Below are 13,627 nucleotides of genomic sequence, written 5' to 3' on the forward strand. Positions count from 1 at the left end.
AGAATCTAGGATTTTTTTGTGGAATTGAGGATATGTTCCATTAACTCTCCAAATTAAAAAAAGAAGAAATTCATTGTTAGTTGCGTCATTAATTAGATAAACCTTTTACTTTGTAAACCCTGCATTCATGTCATCATCAATATTATTGACGCACTCGAGAGTATTTATCAAAACTGTCGTCAATTGCAACTATTCTTCTAAACTAAAAAATTCAATATCAATATCAAAGAATATTTGGCTATATTGACTTTTTACTGTTCATCCGTAAATTCATCTTACTTCTGGATCCTTCACAGCCATCAGATCGTACGTTTTGGCCAACCTAGTCAAGCAAAGCAGAATGATTTCCACTATTCTACGCCAGACAATACCATTCGCTCTCCATAATTCCTGGTTCAATTTTCATCTTCCACAGGACATTCCAGGTTTTGTTTATTTATTTATTCATTTTTTTTTTTTTTCTAATCTCTGATTACGTTTCATGATCGAAAGAACCTTATCTTAAGAACACAAGTAATAGACGAAATTCCACCCATTAATTGTTCCATCTCTTCATCGAGTTGTTATTAACATAGAGCCTAAATTTATTATAAATTTCATTTCACAAAATATTTCTGAAATATATTTACGTATTTCTGTAAATAATAAAATTGAAAAAAAATATCAAGAATTTTATTTACGACTAAATATCTAGTCATTGTTTTTTTGGGACTTGGAGGGCAGAATCTTATGTGGAACGTTTTTAAAAATTTAAAAACGGAATTTAAAGAATAGAATTTCAGAAAAAATAAATTAAATTTTGTAAAAATATCTTAGCTATGTGATTGGCTGTGTATTATTATGATTTGTATTACAAAAAATATACAGTTATTATTTTAAAGGAATAATATCTTAATTTATAAGGCCATATTTCATCTTATAGTGACCAAAGAATAAATACATTAGTTCTATTATTTTTTTTTTCTTTTCATAAACAGGACATTTTTCTTAAGTTTAAAAAAAAATAATTACTTGTATTTCTGACCAGCAGAACATTCGTGGCGGACAGCGATCTCTAAACTAGTTGTATCACACAGTTTTTCCTTCACGATTAATGCAATCTATCTGACGATTACTTCTGTAAAAAAATGGGCCAGTAAAGTGAAATGCTAGTTGAAAGAATCGCTAACAAGCACATTTACTTTATAAATGCAACCCAATGAGGTAAGTAAAGCTGATTCATGCGATAAATATGAACAAAAATTGAGTATGAACATTCAAATAAGTTTCTCTTACTACTGTTTTCAAGGAATATAATATATTCTTGATTTTAGAGTCATATTTTAATTCTTGAACATTCTACAATTTTTAAAGCATCTCAACTAATTAAACTGCTTATTTTGGAAGCCTCTCTAAAACATCCTAAAACGAATTTTTCACTTGTAAACAAGAATTAAGTACGACCTTAAACTGTACATATATAAATATATACAGTGGTCAAAAAAAGTATTCATTCATACACTAAGTTTTCTTTCTTTATCTACTGAACTTTTGTTTTCTAGGATGACTATTTCTTCAGCACTGAAATCGAAGATAGTAACAATGAATTTAATGCTCTCGTTTTCTTTTATAAACATAAAGAATTGATTAAAAAGCAGAAAAATAAAACCCTATTGAAAATTCATGGTCTTGTTTGGAGCGAAAAATTCGAAAATTGGAAATGTTCTTCCAGAAAAGAGCTCATAACCAATTTAAAGAAATCATGGCCAGAAATCACATCTCAAGAGACACCTAAACCTGGTGGAATCTATGCCAAGGAGGAGGCTTCAGGCAATAACAAATGCAAAGGGTTGCTTACAAAATATTAGGTCTTTAGTTTTGCGTTAATTAATTATAACATTCAGACTGTGTGTAGGAATACTTATTTTGCGTACAATAAATTATTTTTCTGCTTTTTAATCAATTCTTTATGTTTATAAAAGAAAATGAGTGCATTAAATTCATTGTTACCATCTTCGATTTCAGTGCTGAAGAAATAGTCATCCGAGAAACAAAAGTTCAGTAGATAAAGTAAGAAAACTTACGTGTATGAATACTTTTTTTGACCACTGTATATTACATTAAGCCCTATAAAAATTATATTCTAAAATCTTGTATTTCTTAAAGTGCTTAATGGTCGGATTTAACAGCTATAAAGAAGAGAGGAATTGGAAACATTCAGTTTTATGTGATAATAAGTAAATGAAAACATTTTAAAATTTAAAATGCTACTGCAGTTTAGAATAATTTTTTGATGCACAACAAAGTGTTTAAGGAGCAAATCTTTAAATTGTAGCTTCTTTACTGTTTCTAGATATTAGAAGTGCTTTAAAATTAAAACTGCATAACTTATAATTTTAGAATGATGAAGTTTACAAATTTTAATGGACAATGAATCCATAACGCTGCTAAAATTAGCTTGGAATGCTCGATTAAATTTTTTGCTAAGTATTTAACAAATTAAGAATAACTCCCATATTTCTAAAACATTTAAAGTGGATAAAATTAGTGGGCACACTAATATACAATAACTTAACGTCAGTTTAATAGTCTGCCACTAGAATGTGTCAGGAGCTTTATTTACATTTTAAAGACCAGGAAAAAGGTAATAAATTCACTTAGCTAGTTTATTAAATTTGTAAAAATGGATAAATGAGAATTTATACATAAAATTATTTAAATGAATAATTGATTTTATAATTTTTATTTTTAAAAATTAAAAAAAGGAAGGTTATGGTGCTTGTAACAGTCTCTGTTCAATATGGCCGAAATGCCCTACCACCATCGGTATTTGACGGTAAGGAATTTGTGTTCAGTTTGATTTTAGTCACCGAAGTGTGTGTAACTGTTCGTTTAATAAAGTGTTCAAAAGCCTTATTTTCATACTCGTTCACACATGAACAAGATTAATGGGGTGATATGTGTACTTAATTTATATTTAAAAAGAAAGTGGACAATTCCTGGTTTATGTGACGATATTTTTAGTTATGTGGATCTATTTTAACATTAATTTAGGATGGTTGCGGCGTTACTGTTCGCCGTATGCTGTATTGTAACCTGTTGTTTTGGTAAGTTTTTTTGAAGTTATATTTTTGCTTGCTATTATTTAAAAAAAAGATTTATTTCAAAAAGGTATTAAGAGTTAATTAGAAATTAGTACTGGTTTTGTATTTACAATTTGTTTATGAAAGTTGTACAAACTGCTGCAAAACAACTCATAACTAAACATAATAGCAGATTTTTGTCCCATATTTTATTAAAATTGCCATCTAATCTTTATTTAAAACTTAAGATCTGTTGTAAATGAAAACAAAATGAGATAACCTCAAAATTTATTTCTCTCCATTGGAGTTTTCTTAATTTTCTATTTTAAATACAAAACTGTTCATTTTGTGAAATTGTACCCTAGAGACCATTTAGTAGCTACAAAAAAACTACTCAAAGCGAGCTTAAGACTAAAATCTAGATTCGAATCTAAATTTTTCTAAAAGTTTCTATAACAGACAGAACGTATCTGAAAACAGTCTTTAGAAGAAATAGCAACCCCATAGAATGTTATGGATATATATGTGGGTGTTTTCTGCTCTACGTATATCATAAAACTTAAAAAAGAAGTGAGTTCCTTTATGTAAAGTGCTTCTTACTCGCTGAGTCCATGAAAATAACCAACCTGTAAAGTGATCTGTCTGAAAAAATACAGGATCACCTTAATCCGTACCCCTATTCAGCTTTTTTTTTTAGGCTGCTGAGAAATATTGTACTAATACTTTTCAGGCCACCCAATCTTGGAAGATGGTCCTCAAATCTTAAAAATGCCCAACCCATGTGAGACCCGGATTCTTGTAGTGTGTCGTTTCCAGTATTTTGTACGATTCTAAAATCAGTGTTAACCTAATTTCCAATTGGAATATAAGCCCACCGGAATTGCAATAATGCAATTAGATTTTTTTCTGTATTTTCCAGTGTGACGTCTAAGGGAATTTCATTTAAATTGAACCTGAAAATTTTTAACTTTACAAAATTTGGTGAGTTTTCCTACTGATTTCTTGTACATCGGCAATGCTTTTGCTGTTAAAGTTTATTTGATTTCGAATTCTTATGCATCCTTAAAGATAGCTTTATAAGTTGAATAAATCTGAGGGAAGTAAAGGTCTCATTTCTTGGTCTAACTTTACATATGATATAATAAATTTTATATATATATGTATAATAAAAAGTATAATCTCTAATAGATTTTTAAAACTAACGAGGAAGCAGAATGAACCAAGCTTGGTGTGATAAAACAATTTTATCATCATGTGAACTTTTCTTTTTCCTTTGATTTTATCTCATGAATTGAGGTATCACGCGATGTTGATAACATCATTGAATGCATTCTTTGGAAATCATAATATTTCTTATCTAGACACATGGTTGATTTAGTAATTGTGCAACTCTGCGACATCTGGTTCTGGTTCTTATTTGTGATTAAGATATTTCTGGATGGGAATATATTTCTTTTCTTTTTGTCTTCAGTCTGCGGTGGTCCATCGAGGGGGCTTGATGATGTACTTGTTCACCTGCATCTGGCCTTTTCACGTACCACTTATTGCGGCTTTCTGACATGCATTGGGTGTCCAAAGACGATTTTATTTGATGATTCATTTATACAGTGATGAGAGACATAATTTTTAATAAATGAATTGCTATTTCTTAAAATATCAGCTATTGAATTATTAACTCTGGTTTTTACTGTACCAATTATTAAGTGAATTTTTTTTTTTTGTTTAAAAAAGGACTACCGCATTTCCGTTGAATTGGAAATACATTTCCGCCAGGAGATACGGGAGGGGGGAAATATCAATAATTGTCCATTTAGCATGTTAAATGTCTCTAGATTGACACTTGCCTCTTAGTCCATAACTTGGCAGATGTTTGTTGAGGAAATTTCTACCTGGCTGCCGTGCTGATGGCATCCCCCCCCTGAACACTAAAACGGTTCAACAACAACCCCAAAAAAAACACACACACGCACACAAAACAATAATTTCAATAGTACAACTGGTTGAAAAGGAGTGCTTGTCGGACTGGCCTACTGTCCCTTCAGGTACACCTGTATACCTGTGCCGGTCGCTTTCCAAACATACTTGTGCAAGTTTTTAGGTGGGCCCGTCTTCACTAGAAATGCATCTTGAAACTCGTTCAAATTTTCTTATCTAATCCACCTTATTTGCTGCCTTAGAAGAGGGTATTGCCGTTGTCAAATTTTTCACTAATAGATTTTTTTTGGAAATATCTGTTTCGAAATCTCCTAATGAGTGTGATTGCGTTTACACCCAAATTATTTCGATTACACAAAATCCCAGGAAGTAAAAACAAAGATATTTCGATCTTGATCGTAACTTAGCTATCAAAACCCCTAACTTAGAAGTATCACTTTTATTTCTTTCTCAAAAACGAATCGATTTTCTGTGGATGTACTTACTGAATCCAATGTTGGATTTGATTCCTGTTTATTTGTTCCATTTTCCCGGGATAGTCCGAATAGGGATGAGCTGGGGGGATAAGTGGATTAGGATACCCACGATTCCTCCTGAAATGCGTTTTCCCCTGAATCACGAGGTACTTATTAGTGAACCGTATCAATCTACACAGTATCATTGTGAACTGATTTTTTAAAAAAATAATATTCCGAAATGAAAAGAGAAACACTTTTGCCGGAAATGAAGAAACGAATCCCTTTTTAATCTTTTGAATGCCTAAAAAAAAAAAAAAAAAAAACCAGTCCTGCCTTTTATTTGCAATTACATTTTTCAATAGGATGAAAAAATAAACTGCCAGTTTCAGTCGTGATACATTTATTCTGCCGAGCTTGGTCCATCTTCAGGGCTGTGGAACATATTTACAGTGTGGTAGCAATAATTACATTACAATGAATATGTATAATGTAACGAAACTTACAAAATTATTTATCTAATTGACGATGTAATATTTTACATCATTAAAGGGTTGATGTATCGTCTTCTGTCTTGTCTTGTTCATGGGACTGAGTGTGATCGGTTTAATGTGTGCTTTGGTTGTGAGGAAGTCAGTGTTGCTAATAGTCAAGTATTTTGCAACAAGTTTGCGTATATGTTGTTTAAATTGTTCGTGTCTGTTTTGAAATTTGAACTGTTTTCTGTCTTTGATATGTATATCTACGAGGGTCGTTTGAAAAGTCCGTGCAAAAATAAAAACTACTTAATTTTTTGGGGTAAACCTTTTTTATTTTTCAACATAGTCTCCTTTTAGGCTTATACACTTCGTCCAACGCTGCTCTAGTTTGTTGATCCCTTCCGAATAATAGGATTTGTCCAAGTCCGAAAAATAGCCATTCGTTTCTGCAATCACCTCCTCGTTTGAATAAAATCTTTTTCCCGCCAGCCATTTCTTCATATTGGGGAACAAATTGTAGTCCGAAGGAGCCAAGTCTGGAGAATAGGGGGGGATGTGAAACGAGTTGGAACCCTATTTCCATTAATTTTGCGACCACAACTGCTGAGGTGTGAGCTGGTGCGTTGTCGTGATGGAAAAGGACTTTTTTGTGGGCCAATCGTGGGCGTTTTTCTTGCAGCTCGGTTTTCAAACGGTCCAATAACGATGAATAATATGCACCTGTAATAGTTTTACCCTTTTCCAGATAGTCGATGAGGATTATTCCTTGCGAATCCCAAAAGACAGTCGCCATAATCTTTCCGGCCGAAGGAACGGTCTTCGCCTTTTTTGGCGCAGATTCCCCCTTGGTAACCCATTGTTTAGATTGTTCTTTGGTCTCAGGAGTGTAGTGATGTATCCATGTTTCATCCACAGTGACGAAACGACGCTTAAAGTCCTGCGGATTCTTCTGGAACAGCTGCAAACCGTCCTTGCAACACTTCACACGATTTCGTTTTTGGTCAAGCGTGAGCAATCGCGGCACCCATCTTGCGGATAGCTTTGTCATGGTCCAAATGTTGATGCAAAATATTATGTACCCGTTCATTCGAGATGCCCACAGCACTAGCAATCTCACGCACCTTCACTCTTCTGTCATCCCATCACCATATCATGGATTTTATCAATGATTTCTGGAGTAGTAACCTCAACAGGGCGTCCAGACCGTTCAGCGTCACTTGTGCCCATATGGCCACTCCGAAAATTTTGAAACCACTTATAAACTGTTCTAATCGAAGGTGCAAGTCACCATAATGTTCATCAAGCTTCTCTTTAGTCTCCTGAGGCGTTTTGCCTTTCATAAAGTAGTGTTTAATCAACACACGAAATTCTTTTTCGTCCATTTTTTTGAAAATCACTCGACTTCCTCGATTCAAACGGATGCCAAACACAAAGAAATAGACCGATCTGGCTGAAACTTGGCGTGTGTTCTTCCAAGAGATGCTACTTACTAAACATAACCTCGATACGCGCCAGAGGTGCTATCTCTCTGACTTTGCACGGACTTTTCAAACGACCCTCGTATTTCTACATATTCATATTAATAGAGTTATTGTTAACAAACTGTAAATATGTTCCACAGCGCTGAAGATGACCTACCTAGTCCCTAGTCCAGAAAGCTCGGCAGAATAAAGTTTATAATGACTGAAAATGGCAATTTTTTTTTGTCATCCTATTGAAAATATGTTTCAGTCACCAAAAATAATGTACAGCAATTATATTTTTGTTTGAAGATTTGTTTTTTAAAAAATGGATACAAGATCGGGGTCTTTCTTCCCGCGATAAAGTTTCCAAATTTTCGTAACCAAGTAATTCTGGGCTAAATGTGGCCCCGTATGTGTGTAGCTGAAGAATAAAAACTCGCTAGAAGCTTAAACGAAAAGTTTTTAAGCTTGGTGAAGAATATATAATAAATATTCCTTGGAAAACAAAAAGCTATAAGTTCAGTCAAAAAGAGTTGTTTGTTGTATTTATATCGCTGTAAACATGAGATATATACACGATTCATTGCTAATGTAATAAAAAAAATTTTTAAGTATCAATTATAAATTTGTCTGTTTGTGCAAGTTAATGTATTCTATAAAGTCTAGTTTATGTCTAACTTAGCATACTACAGCGGACATATATTACGCTAATCTTGACATATTATGTCCGACCACACCCCCCATAACTAAGTGTTGACACTCAGTCGCCAGTCTGCTTTTCTAAACAAATCGTGCTTGTCAGGATTATTATTTTAATTGTTTATTCTTATTTATTATTTTCCTATTATATGCTCTTTTTTTTAATGTAATTAGTATTAAATTAAATAGAATTTAAACTAAGGATTCTTATAAACTTTTACTGCAAAGAATTCTGTTTTATATTTCAGAAAATTTATTTTCTTGAACATGAGAATTTTTACTGTAAAGGGGAGTTCAATATTATGCAATTAAAAAAAGGAGAAAGTCAAGAGTGTTTGATGGAAACGCCGACAGACAATGATTTCCAACCAAATCAAGTGAAAATAACTTGCCATAAATAGGAACTGGGACAAAAAAAGACAACTCTGAAGCGGCATGGTCTTTTGAACTTCTAATCCAGCACACAATAGACGCTGTTATTCCTTTTTTTATAAAAAAAAATAATGCCTTCAGGGATAAAGGAAGCATTCAAATAAGTACATTATATTTACAAACTACATTCCCCCACAGACTTCTGTAAATACGTGCCCCACAAGAAAACAAATTTCTTTGCTGGAAAATTCCAAAATTACGTTTGTTGATTGGTTGGTAAATCTTCCGAGATCCTTAATTCAGTTTTCTTATTAATGCTTCAAGAATTATAATGGAGCTCGGTATGGCTAAGGATGTTACTTCTCGGGGAGGAAAAACCAAGGCCTGTGAGCTTTACCCAAGTGTCGCTCTCCAGCATCCAAGAGTCTAATTAAAAAGGACAGGTCTGGAGGGCAAGCTCCTAAAGTTGGGGAGCCACAATAGATCCAGAATAGAACGCAGTGGCGTAGGCCTTAGAGGCCGCCCTAGTTTAATCTAATCTAATCTATAGAATCATAATTCCCTACAATGGATTTTCCGTGCAGCAACTCTTGTAGGTAATACTCTTTCTATTCTCAACGCCCACAAACATTTTTCTTCAAACTAAGAATCTTTATCGTCGTGTAAAAAAAAAAAAGGTTTATTCTCTTGGTCACAATGAGTGTAAGGGAGGAATCTAACAAGATCCCCTTTGGACAAATATTTCCAGCAAAACTTGTAGATTTCTTAGGTTTTTTGATTCTGCATTACATTAGAAGTATGAAAACGGAAATATAATGTTCAAAACATGTTTATTTTGGTCATTTTTACGATATCAATTTTTATTGCATTATTCGATAGTTTATCAAATACCTATGGGGGAAAAATTAGTAAAAAAAATCTATATTGTATTTTTCTTAGAAATAATTACCAAAAACGATTGGCTAATCTCATTGGCGAATGGGATGTGTGTAGTAGGCGGTCTGTAGATGATGACGTAGTGACACCATAAGCCACTCCCTCACCAATAAAAGCACAGTTATCCAGTACATAAAATGGTGCTCTTTCTCTTTCATTCAATCATCTAGATTTTACTTTCTTTTACTCCAGGAAAATATTTTGTTAACTTTTTTGATTCTGCATTACATTAGAAGTATGAAAACGGAAATATAATGTTCAAAACATGTTTATTTTGGTCATTTTTACGATATCAATTTTTATTGCATTATTCGATAGTTTATCAAATACCTATGGGGGAAAAATTAGTAAAAAAAATCTATATTGTATTTTTCTTAGAAATAATTACCAAAAACGATTGGCTAATCTCATTGGCGAATGGGATGTGTGTAGTAGGCGGTCTGTAGATGATGACGTAGTGACACCATAAGCCACTCCCTCACCAATAAAAGCACAGTTATCCAGTACATAAAATGGTGCTCTTTCTCTTTCATTCAATGATCTAGATTTTACTTTCTTTTACTCCAGGAAAATATTTTGTTAACTTTTTTGATTCTGCATTACATTAGAAGTATGAAACCGGAAATATAATGTTTAAAACATATTTATTTTGGACCTTTTTACGATATCAATTTTTATTGTAGTATTCGATAGTTTATCAAATACCTATGGGGGAAAATTTAGTAAAAAAAATCTAAATTGTATTTTTCGTAGAAATAATTACCAAAAACGATTGGCTAATCTCATTGGCGAACGGGATGTGTGTAGTAGGCGGTCTGTAGATGATGACGTAGTGACACCATAAGCCACTCCCTCACCAATAAAAGCACAGTTATCCAGTACATAAAATGGTGCTCTTTCTCTTTCATTCAATGATCTAGATTTTACTTTCTTTTACTCCAGGAAAATATTTTGTTAACTTTTTTGATTCTGCATTACATTAGAAGTATGAAAACGGAAATATAATGTTCAAAACATGTTTATTTTGGTCATTTTTAGGATATCAATTTTTATTGCATTATTCCATAGTTTATCAAATACCTATGGGGGAAAAATTAGTCAAAAAAATCTTAATAGTATTTTTCCTAGAAATAATTACCAAAAACGATTGGCTAATCCCATTGGCGAACGGGATGTGTGAAGTGGGCGGGCTGTAGCTGATGACGTAGTGACACTGTAAGCCACTCCCTCACCAAAAAAATTACAGTTATCCAGTACATAAAATGGTGCTCTTTCACTTGCATTCAATGATCTCGATTTTACCTTCTTTTACTCCAGGAAAATATTTTGTTAACTTTTTTGATTCTGCATTACATTAGAAGTATGAAACCGGAAATATAATGTTCAAAACATATTTATTTTGGACCTTTTTACGATATCAATTTTTATTGTAGTATTCGATAGTTTATCAAATACCTATGGGGAAAAATTTAGTAAAAAGAATCTAAATTGTATTTTTCGTAGAAATAATTACCAAAAACGATTGGCTAATCTCATTGGCGAATGGGATGTGTGTAGTACGCGGTCTGTAGATGATGACGTAGTGACACCAGAAGCCACTCCCTCACCAATAAAAGCACAGTTATCCAGTACATAAAATGGTGCTCTTTCACTTGCATTCAATGATCTCGATTTTACCTTCTTTTACTCCAGGAAAATATTTTGTTAACTTTTTTGATTCTGCATTACATTAGAAGTATGAAACCGGAAATATAATGTTCAAAACATATTTATTTTGGACCTTTTTACGATATCAATTTTTATTGTAGTATTCGATAGTTTATCAAATACCTATGGGGAAAAATTTAGTAAAAAGAATCTAAATTGTATTTTTCGTAGAAATAATTACCAAAAACGATTGGCTAATCTCATTGGCGAATGGGATGTGTGTAGTACGCGGTCTGTAGATGATGACGTAGTGACACCAGAAGCCACTCCCTCACCAATAAAAGCACAGTTATCCAGTACATAAAATGGTGCTCTTTCTCTTTCATTCAATGATCTAGATTTTACTTTCTTTTACTCCAGGAAAATATTTTGTTAACTTTTTTGATTCAGCATTACATTAGAAGTATGAAAACGGAAATATAATGTTCAAAACATGTTTGTTTTGGTCATTTTTAGGATATCAATTTTTATTGCATTATTCCATAGTTTATCAAATACCTATGGGGGAAAAATTAGTCAAAAAAATTTTAATAGTATTTTTCCTAGAAATAATTACCAAAAACGATTGGCTAATCCCATTGGCGAACGGGATGTGTGAAGTGGGCGGGCTGTAGCTGATGACGTAGTGACACTGTAAGCCACTCCCTCACCAAAAAAATTACAGTTATCCAGTACATAAAATGGTGCTCTTTCACTTGCATTCAATGATCTCGATTTTACCTTCTTTTACTCCAGGAAAATATTTCGTTAACTTCGTTGCTTCTGCATTACATTAGAAGTATGAAACCGGAAATACAATGTTCAAAACATGTTTATTTTGTACATTTTTAGGATATCAATTTTTATTGCATTATTCGATAGTTTATCAAATACCTATGGGGGAAAAATTAGTAAAAAAAATCTAAATAGTATTTTTCCTAGAAATAATTACCTAAAACGATTGGCTAATCTCATTGGCGAACGGGATGTGTGTAGTGGGCGGGCTGTAGTGATGACGTAGTGATACCGTAAGCCACTCCCTCACCAATAAAATTACAGTTATCCAGTACATAAAATGGTGCTCTTTCACTTGCATTCAATGATCTAGATTTTACTTTCTTTTACTTCAGGAAAATATTTCGTTAACTTTTTTGATTCCGCATTGCATTAGAAGTGTGAAAGCGGAAATATAATGTTCAAAACATGTTTATTTTGGACATTTTTAGGATATCAATTTTTATTGCATTATTCGATAGTTTATCAAATACCTATGGGGGAAAAATTAGTAAAAAAAATCTAAATAGTATTTTTCCTAGAAATAATTACCTAAAACGATTGGCTAATCTCATTGGCGAACGGAATGTGTGTAGTGGGCGGGCTGTAGTGATGACGTAGTGATACCGTAAGCCACTCCCTCACCAATAAAATTACAGTTATCCAGTACATAAAATGGTGCTCTTTCTCTTTCATTCAATGATCTAGATTTTACTTTCTTTTACTTCAGGAAAATATTTCGTTAACTTTTTTGATTCTGCATTGCATTAGAAGTGTGAAAGCGGAAATATAATGTTCAAAACATGTTTATTTTGGACATTTTTAGGATATCAATTTTTATTGCATTATTCGATAGTTTATCAAATACCTATGGGGGAAAAATTAGTAAAAAAAATCTAAATAGTATTTTTCTTAGAAATAATTACCTAAAACGATTGGCTAATCTCATTGGCGAACGGGATGTGTGTAGTGGGCGGGCTGTAGTGATGACGTAGTAATACCGTAAGCCACTCCCTCACCAATAAAATTACAGTTATCCAGTACATAAAATGGTGCTCTTTCTCTTTCATTCAATGATCTAGATTTTACTTTCTTTTACTTCAGGAAAATATTTCGTTAACTTTTTTGATTCTGCATTGCATTAGAAGTATGAAAACGGAAATATAATGTTCAAAACATGTTTATTTTGGACATTTTTAGGATATCAATTTTTATTGCATTATTCGATAGTTTATCAAATACCTATGGGGGAAAAATTAGTAAAAAAAATCTAAATTGTATTTTTCTTAGAAATAATTACCAAAAACGATTGGCTAATCTCATTGGCGAATGGGATGTGTGTAGTAGGCGGTCTGTAGATGATGACGTAGTGACACCGTAAGCCACTCCCTCACCAATAAAAGCACAGTTATCCAGTACATAAAATGGTGCTCTTTCTCTTTCATTCAATGATCTAGATTTTACTTTCTTTTACTCCAGGAAAATATTTCGTTAACTTTTTTGATTCTGCATTACATTAGAAGTATGAAAACGGAAATATAATGTTCAAAACATGTTTATTTTGGTCATTTTTAGGATATCAATTTTTATTGCCTTATTCGATAGTTTATCAAATACCTATGGGGGAAAAATTAGTAAAAAAAATCTAAATTGTATTTTTCTTAGAAATAATTACCAAAAACGATTGGCTAATCTCATTGGCGAATGGGATGTGTGTAGTAGGCGGTCTGTAGATGATGACGTAGTGACACCATAAGCCACTCCCT

At 32.7% G+C, this 13,627-nt stretch overlaps 1 protein-coding gene across 3 annotated transcripts in view; it reads left to right on the top strand.

Annotated features, from left to right (window-relative positions):
- Positions 1-2,792: 2,792 nt before the first annotated feature.
- Positions 2,793-13,627, top strand: part of arr (low-density lipoprotein receptor-related protein 6) — a 65,706-nt gene continuing 54,871 nt past the window's right edge. For 2 of the 3 annotated variants that reach the window (XR_012462264.1, XM_074140821.1), the window contains exon 1: positions 2,793-3,086. Coding sequence is in view for 2 of the 3 variants with exons in the window: in XM_074140821.1 (XP_073996922.1) it covers positions 3,035-3,086 (52 nt within the window). In the remaining variant the exon portion in view is untranslated. The remainder of the gene's footprint in view (positions 3,087-13,627) is intronic. The other variant, XM_074140819.1, reaches the window with a different exon arrangement.

This window comes from Rhodnius prolixus, unplaced genomic scaffold (genome assembly GCF_049639745.1).
Source record: "Rhodnius prolixus isolate KJV_2025 unplaced genomic scaffold, Rpr scaffold_6, whole genome shotgun sequence".
Taxonomy (NCBI): Eukaryota; Metazoa; Arthropoda; class Insecta; order Hemiptera; family Reduviidae; genus Rhodnius; species Rhodnius prolixus.